This window comes from Periophthalmus magnuspinnatus, chromosome 18 (genome assembly GCF_009829125.3).
Source record: "Periophthalmus magnuspinnatus isolate fPerMag1 chromosome 18, fPerMag1.2.pri, whole genome shotgun sequence".
In the NCBI taxonomy this organism is placed as follows: domain Eukaryota; kingdom Metazoa; phylum Chordata; class Actinopteri; order Gobiiformes; family Gobiidae; genus Periophthalmus; species Periophthalmus magnuspinnatus.
In genome coordinates, this window is record NC_047143.1 from 18,808,879 (window position 1) to 18,818,236 (window position 9,358).

A 9,358-nucleotide genomic window follows, 5' to 3' on the forward strand; every position below is an offset into this window, starting at 1 on the left:
AGAAGAAGAATGAGACACCACCAGGCCAGGTTATAGGCCAGGAGACTAGAGAAGCAAGGCCAGTCTTATTTCAAATGTCAGTCATACACTTTACATCAAGGAACCACTCACACATTCACACACACAGTCATACACCAGTGTGCACAGACACTGGCAAGGTGAGTTAAGTGTCTTGCCCAAGGACACAACGACAGCATTCATCTGTGGGAGCTGGAATTGCACTGCCAAGCCATGGGTCAGTGCATTTGACCGCTCAACCAAAGATGTTTATGTCGAGAGCGTGATTCGAAGCACCAACCTTCAGATCAGTGGACAAACACTCTACCAATTGAGCTACTGTCGCCCAATAAAATGACAAGATATGAAATCCAGAATTTGGCACAAACATATAAATACATCAAGGCAAAGGCAAATATTGCCATAAGATAAACAATTGGAGCAAAGACGCCATCAGTCTAAAATACTTTCCCAGCAAAATAATAGGCATATGTTCTTCAACACAAAACAGGACTACTTTATACTGTAGTGAGACTGCAGGTGGCGCTAATGGACAGGAAGCAGAAAAACCCAGAATAAACACATTGAAAAGATACACTCACAAAACATTGCAGTGTGCAAACCTCTGACAATGTGCAGACGATTACTAACCACACAATGGCCTATAGAGGAATAATCATTAAAATGGATGCTGCATAAAAAGGCAGTGTTGTGTTCCAGAATGTTTTAGAATGGAAGGCAGCTCTTCATAGAACCCATTACAGGGACCACACAGTACCAAGTGTTCCAGTTTATACAAGTGTTTGAGCAACCAAAAAGCGTGCCATACACACTCTCCAAATATGAACCCTGTAATAGAAGACTTATTATAAGGGCAGACGAACTGTGTGGTCACATGGTCTTCAGACTATTTTAACAGAACAGTGGTTTATTCCCAAAAATGTCATTGTACAAGCTGATGATTGGATATAGCATTATTCAGATATTTTGTTGTTGCATTTGATATCTTTGTAACTATATAGACTAATACATTTTTGTTTTGTGTTCAACAAATAACATATGCACCATAGCCTATCCTTTTCTTCCTGAATATACACAACAATTTAGAAATCATGAGTAGATTTGACTTTGATGAATTTTAGCCATCATGTCAACTAATAGACCTTTTTGTGGTATCCAAGCTATACTTTTAACTATGTATACCTATTAACATTTGATTGAGCATATTTTACTCCTTTTCTTTTGCACATTCCTTGTCAAATATCAGCTATAACTTGAATAAATGAATACCATTGCATGTCCCAAGAGTCAATCTTTTAAGTGGCTAAGTGCTTGATGGTTTTTAGCTTGTTATTAATGCAATGGCCCTGTATTAGATTAGCGTTAGCTTCTGAGTGCATGTATTGTCATGCTTAGCAACGGCACTTAGCCTATTCCTAGCTGAACTTTAACCGCTGCTTTTTGCTCAAGAGCACTCAAGTTCCTAAAATAGTTTACTTACCATCTTGGTTTTATGAGACTTTTTACAATTCTCATTTGCTCAAAGCACTTTTCATTATCAGAGTCTATTCAGCTCTTGCCACTCCAATCGGATAATTATGCGGCTAATATAATAAAGCTGGTCCCTTCATTGGCTGGTGGGGAATAAGAGGTTTTAGTTCAGTGCTTCTCGAATAGTGAATTCAAGGGTGATCGCAGAAGATGGGCTGTAGTGTCATTAGCAGTGGAGCTAGCACCTGGATGTAGAGGTGAATCAGACACAGCTAAAAATAAGCTTGCCCTAGCTCTTCATATGCTCTTATCCTACTTTAGTGAGGTACAGTGAGACCTGCTGCAGTTTTTACTTTCCTGGTGTTGGTCACAGTGGTTTGATGACCAGCACTCCTACCTCACATCAAGAAGGTTCCTAGAATTCCCAGGCTAGAGATGGGTTGCATCCAAGCCTCAAGGTGTCAGATTTACCTTACCACAATATTCCATCCAAATTTGAATTAAATTAAAAGTGAACTGCACAACATTCTGGTGGAGGGTCTGGCATATATCTGTTTCTAAGTAGATTTTATTGTTTTGCCTAGAATACTTAACAGTATGGGGTTAAACTTACCTTCCATGTATTTAGGTGTTTTAATTGCTCAAAAATACCTTGAAACACATGCATTATTACAATGAAGGGGCATGCCTCTCCACTGTTCTGACCTGTAACTGCCTGGTGGCACCTGCTTGTCTCCATGAAGTTAGACAAGTTTAATGCCATACTATGGAACATTTCAGATAAAGCATTGCATTTCCATGGTGACAAGCAGGTGGAATCAAACAGAACAGTCACATAGTGCACCTTTAAATAAAAATAAATATTATAATGAAGTTACTAGAGCTAAGGAGAGTGCAGCGACGGCCACAGGACAGTGCTGCCAGGTGCCAGGTGTATCATATGGCATGGTAGTTTAGTAGTATAGCAGTATAGTAATATAATAGTATAGTAGTACAGTAGTAGTTGTTGTACAGTATCAAAAAGCAGACGCCAGTGGTCAGCCAGTTGTGCAATCAGTCAGATAGAACAAAAACAGCTTAAAATGTATACCCACCCACTTGCTTGTAGCCCCCAAAACATTCAAGTCTTTATTCATCAACAAAAGAGCTGTTTAGAAGTTTGATTCCATAACTTCTTAACTTTGTGCTGAATCATTTTGTCATTGTTCTAAAGCGTGAAATAAATTGGCCTGGAGCTGTGCATCAAACAACTGACAACACATGTAGCTCAAGTGAAAGCTATCAAAGGCAACAATATGAAAAGAGCCCAAATGAGAGAGAGAGAGAGAGAGAGAGAGAGAGAGAGAGAGAGGGAGAGGGAGAGGGAGAGAGAGAGAGGGAGAGAGAGAGAGAGAGAGAGAGAGAGGGAGAGAGAGAGGGGGCGTTTGTTTATTTACTTATGAGAAAAATGTGCATATATTAGCAGACATCTTGGCAAGAGCTTGTCTTCAGAAAGGCTCTAGGATGAAGGCAGAACAACACCGGGTCTGTGGGTTGGTTGAAACTGGGTTAGTGTTCTTTTTAGGAGATCATTTACGATGACTTTTGATGACATTACGAGTTAAGATGACAGCCATGCTAAGGAGATATGATGAATTACGTTGCTCAGACAGTAAGGCGAGTGGAATTTCATCTCAAAGCTCGAATCAAGATAGAAGCAGTTTGAGACAAAATAAAATCCAATCAAAATTGTCATTAATCAATATGAGGAAAAAATTGTAATTACATTTTTTGTCATATCACCCATGTTCCAAAATACATGTGATTCTTGCATTGGTTTAGCAACACATTTTAGCAAATATTAATGTCCCCAGAGTGCAGCAAGTTTTGACACAAGATTTTCATCTGGGTGGGGTTTTTGTTTTGTTTTGTTTTTTCAACTGCATGGTTGTTTTTTTTTTGTTCTGCTGTTTGCTTTTTCACCTGTTTGTCCCATGTTGCAAATCATTCAAGTATGCTCCAGATTTTGAACCAAACATCCTCCCTGCCATGGCCCAAAACAGCTTGTTGTTGTTGGACACAGGGAGAATGGAGCCTGGAGCTGTTTACCTCTCTGCTCTACTGATGTAGCCCAATGTTCACTTAACAACACATATCCAGCTCCAACTAGCGTCCACACCCCTGCCCCTGCACCAGCTGACAAAAAAACACAGCTTAAATAAATGTTTACATGTGCAAGGATTTTAATGAACCACAACCATCCAAGTTCAAAAGAAAAGCCCTCTGCAAATATTTACACACATCATTAAAATTACTGCTAGAAGATTCAAATTCTTATTCAGCCTGTTTTCAAAAGTTAAAATAATGAGCAAATAATTATTATATGGTCAAATCTGGCATGCAGGGATAAAAATACCACTAATTTTAAAGGTTGATGTATTGTTATTATAGGACACTCAGTTTTATTTTTGCTCAAGGACAGAAACATTGCTTGGCTGTTTTATTATCACAGTTAACTATTGTTGTTTTATACTGACCACTGCAGACAAGGACAGACCACAGGAGCGACAAATTTGGAGATCATAAAATTTTCTATTTATAATGATATTAAGCCCTATTGTTTGTCCCATGGCACCAACTGGCAGTTCCATTCGACTAATAAGAAAATGAAAAAAACAAAAACAAAAATACTTTTATATAAACTGGAAAACACGGGAATTAGTTATAGGGTTAAAGACCAGATTTGACCCTGTTATTCCACTATAGGCCTTTGCCTTTGAGCCAGGATGACTCACAAAGCTGTCAGAGATCTCCGTCAGCTGGGGTGGTACTCCTCTCACAGAAGTGGACCAAGTGGAAAAGCAGCCAATTAAACAGCTAAGTCATAAAGAAGATATACAGGGCACCAGCAAATTGGAAAAACATTGGGAACACAGGTTAAGAACTGAAGTAAAGTCTGGCATCATTTATTTGTCAGTTTAGGTGTTGTGTGTTTTTAAAGCATTTTAAACGTTCTTCCCGGAGATAAATTAGTTTAATGTCATATTGTAGAAAATTCCAGGCATAGTAATGGCATCTCTATGAAGACAAGCAACACCTTAAGATTTACATAGTGAACCTTTAATAATGGTAATATGGAGACTCATTTTGTGTTACTGTGAGATGTGACCATAAATTTAATCACAAATAATCTGTCTGAAAATGTGTTGATTTTACTATAAATAATGTGATCAATACTGAAAACTTGTTTAACTTAACAGATCTTGTTATACTCACCTATAATTTATTCTGCATTGGTTGACTTTGATTATAGTTCATAGCTCCTCCTTATGCCAGACAGCACTTCCACAATGTATTGTCTTGTCTGGTTTGTCCTGGTTTGGATGTATCCACTCTGCCCTTGAACAATGGTCTCTTGTTTTATCTTCTCTTCCACTACATAATGACACGCTGCCACCAAAACGCATGTGTGAAATGCAATTATTGTACAGCGGAGATGGAAGACAAAAGACAAGACCACTATCATCCTCTGCACTGCTCTTAATTAACTTATCCACTCTGCCAAAGATGTCTGGCCTATAGGGCTCGTTTCTAAATTGGCAAGTGGAAGTGTGCTTTCTCCAGAGATGTGTTAATCCAAATAAACATCTCCCTCACCGTGGATATCTTAAGGAAGTTTGCGAGCTGGTGGTAGAAGATATTGTTAGGCTGTTTTGACATAGAATAGAGACTGTGTGTCAATGGGGAATCCTGCTAAGTCCTCATTGATAAAGTGAAAAGTGTGTCAGAATCCCTAGACAGGTTGGCAACAGCATTAGTGGAAATATTTTGACAATGATGGTGCCCATAGAACAATTCATTACCACAAAATTTTAAACTAAATTCAAAAACTGTCCATCAAAAGTCTGGACATTGTAAATATATGAAGTCACCTGGGGCAGACTTACACCTGTCATTCTGCGCCTGTGTGAGCTCTTCTCCCTCAGCTCATATTCACACGGGCAATGTGTCTTGTCAAACAGTTTGCAGCAAAATGAATATTGATAGAATAAAAGAATGAGGGATTAAATCGATCATAAAAAAGGCTGAGTGTAGAGCAACTCTGGTTCTGCAGTCATGTACTGAATGTTACAAAATATGGATTAGGTTTAGGTTACCTGAGCATAGAGCAGAGTGTAGATTGATATGTACATGTGTGATTATAAAAAAAATCAACTGTTCTGTGGCACATGTTCCATTGATTCTGGCAGATTAACGTTGGCATGGAAGAGCAGAACAAATATTGTCTCTTCTGTATACTTTGGCACTAAATATTTTTGCTTCACTTACCTCTCTATTATGTCCTTTGGGGCAGAACAGAACAAAACAGCAAGACCTGGAGCTACTCTCCTGCATATGTTAGTGTTGGGTAATAAAGAGAGACATTGAAGCTTACTGAGGTGGGACTAGTCTGACCATATCAATCAGCATCATACATAGTCTGCCCAACGCATTATTCCATTTACCTCTCACTCAAAGCGTGAGTAACATAGCAGCCTATAATATGCATGCTGCATGCAAACATATACCCACGAAGAATGAACATTAAAAATTGTTGTAGGCTATTATTTTGGAGCAATGAGATAGTTTCAAAAGTAAGCTTATAGTGCCCCCTTCTGCTACCCTAAACATATGCGCTAACCTGACATTTTTTACGTAGGTTTAGTGGAAAATTATTTTCTGACATTATGAAAATCATTCTAACCCCGTAGGGATCCGATTGTAGTGATTAAACACAAGTATATATGATTATGATAATTATAAGAAGTTCAAAGTTCACGGAGCATTGTAGACCCAACTACGCATGCGCACGTTATCATGGCGGATGAGGCAGTCGGTGAAGTGTGTGGTTTTACCTTATTAAAGTTTTAAAGACAAAAATGGGATGTTAAGTCAGAAACTGTACCATTTTAAGACCTGTCATAGTAAGGACCCCTAAAAGGAGGACAAGACAAACTATGACAACGAACGAGGAACAAGAGGTAATGCTACAGAGGTGCTAGCATGTGAGCTCTGACCATGGCTCTGCCAGAGCCTGAGGAGTCAGCTGGTTTGGAGCGACAGCATACTGTGGTGCTTTGAACTTGTAGACTGTTCTCTGTATACAGACACATTTGAATACAGGACACTTTAGCTTACGAGAAGTGTCACTCACCAATGCTTCATCTGTCTCATGCTCTGCATTGTATTTTCAGATGGAGCTGGAGGCTCTGCGCTCCATTTACGAGGGCGACGAGTGCTTCAAGGAAATCAGCCCTGTATCGTTTCAATTCAGAGTCAGTGCTTTGCCTTTGCATCTCTTACTGTCCTGCCCATCCTTGAAATAATGTGTTGTATCTCCATTTGTAAATTTGATCAGATAGGAGACCTGGAGGACTCCAAAGCATTCATCTTGGATGTTTCTTGGCCAGACACGTACCCTGAGACAGCGCCCCAAATGTCCCTTGATGCATTTTTTAATAACAAGATGTAAGCATATTCCTGCTGTGACAGCAGTATGAATATGTGTGAAGAGAATAATAACTAATCTTATCTCTAACTGTATTTCATACGTTTTATTTATAATAGTTCTCCAGAGACTAAACAGCTTATTCTGTCAAAATTGGAGGAACAAGTAGTGGCCAATCTTGGCACAGCAATGATGTACACATTGTTTGAATGGGCCAAGGAAAATCAAGAATCCCTAATGGAGAATCACAAACCCATAGTACAAGCTGTGGTAAGTAGAGTAAGGTCACACAAGTACTAGAATATAAATTATACTGTATTATACTGATCAGGGAACATACTGTTTTGTATATTTCAGACAGTGGCCTCAAGCAATGAAGCTACAGTTACAACTCCAGCCAAGAAGAAGGAAAAGAAGGAGCAGCTAACGAAAGCACAGAAGAGAAGGATGGTCAGCAGGACAGGTATCTGCTATTCTTTTATATGTAGCAAGTTTTCTAATGCACAGTTGTAGTAACAACATACTTTTGTAAAGTAACATTTTACTTTCAGTTTAGACAAACATTAAAATGGCTTTAAAATGGTCCACCTGTATAAAATGGTAGCATAGCATACACTGCCATCCTGACAAAGTCAGCTGTATTACTAAATGCCATCCCTACTCTTTCACTGGAACTACAGTTACTAATTTCTATTTACAGATCTGGAAGTCAGTGTACCTTTAGTTGGCCAATCATGGTAAAACTTGTGCAAGAAAACTTATACCATTGTTCAACTATAAGATCTAAATATAGAAAATGATATAATCAGAATCAGAAAAGATTTTATTGACATTGTAAGTGAGCAAAATTCACTATCACAGTTCCTGTGTGGACAATATGAATACTAAAAACTGAAATATAAACAGTTCGTGTCATTATAACAATATGCTTGTAATACGTGCTGTTGTAATCTGTAGATAACAAAGGAGAGCTTCCCAGGGGTTGGAACTGGGTGGATGTCATTAAAGTAAGTGCCTTTTTTTATCACTAGATGGTGCACTTCATCAACTTGTACAATGAATTCCTAAACTTTTTGTTCTTTTGTTTTCACTTTATCTCTACCCTTCAGCATGTGAGTATAAAGTTTACATATTCTTCTTACTATTTTAAAGTTGAACATGCCTTAGTATGCTTTTCTTCTTATTGCAGCTGAGCAAAACGGGAGGAAAGGATGATGATTAAACTTGAAGTAACTCAAGTGTTAAGTGTTGATTCAGCGATATTTGTTCTGCTGTAAATTGTGAACTTGAAGCAGCCTGTGGTGGTTGCTGTTTTGATGCCTTGACACCTCTTCTCTGATGCTCAGACCATCCTGAGAACCAAAGTCTGCTGGGTCAGTGAACTCAGCCATTTCTTTTCAGATGCCACACTAGGACAGAGACCTAGAGACAGAGATCTTCTCCGTATCCTGCACTGTCTTCATAAGGTGGATAGGATTGGCGACTTGAATTCACTGCCATGGTTATTGATATAAAATCCACCAGCCAAACATCAGGCTCATACATGTTAGTCTGTGAGTTTAAAAACACCATCATGTTACTTTGTGAAAGCTTGAGGTAGTTTTTATGACAAAATAATCAAATGTTTACTTTATGTTACTTGATGTATTTTTTCTTAAATATACACTTTTTACATCAAAATAAAATGCTTGGTCTGTAACTGTGTGTTCTATTATTATTATTATTATTATTATTATTATTATTACAACTACTACACAATAGTACAAATATGTTGAAAAAGAAATGAACCTAGACATTTTATGAAGAAATATAACCAAGAAGAGTGGCTTATCGAGACTTTTATTCTGAAGAGTTTGCGTATGATTCCCGGCGCGTGCCCGCAGGTCACAGGTGCGTGTGTCTGTGGACAGATCGCTCCTGATCCCTATCGCTCCTTATGAACCATACAGACTTAACTGAAGACATCATTTACAGAGAAAAAGAAGGACCATGTAAGAATAACTTGCGTTTCTTGTACCCGTTACGTTACTTTTTTTGTCTTCATGCATGAAAACTTATTGGAAACTGCCTCTTCGACTTCTCCCATAACACGTATCCTACTAGCTTCTATCCTAATACGTATCCTATTCTTGGCATTTCTTTTAGCAAACTCTTCCTTAGATACTGTTATTACACTTCTCAGATGAAAATGTGGTTTTGCTGACAAAGCCAAAGTAATTTAAAATGCTTTAATCTGTGTGTGTTTTTGAAGAACAAATGCTCCATGTTTCCAGCAATAAACAATGGACCATTTTCAATTAAGGTATGATTATACTGCTCTATGTTGTCTTTTAGGATTTTATGAATTATACATCTTAATGTCACTCTTTCAGGAGGACACAAAGAGTGATCCCAAGACTTCTG

The 9,358-nt window shown here is 38.2% G+C and overlaps 1 protein-coding gene across 1 annotated transcript; it reads left to right on the forward strand.

Annotated features, from left to right (window-relative positions):
• Window positions 1–6,309: 6,309 nt before the first annotated feature.
• On the forward strand, window positions 6,310–7,986 carry rwdd (RWD domain containing 4). Its single transcript, XM_033983508.2, has 6 exons — window positions 6,310–6,488; window positions 6,702–6,782; window positions 6,866–6,975; window positions 7,075–7,225; window positions 7,313–7,418; window positions 7,913–7,986. The coding sequence occupies exons 1-6, from the start codon at window positions 6,465–6,467 to the stop codon at window positions 7,984–7,986; spliced, it is 546 nt and encodes a 181-aa protein (XP_033839399.2). The 5' UTR covers window positions 6,310–6,464.
• The last annotated feature ends 1,372 nt before the right edge of the window (window positions 7,987–9,358 follow it).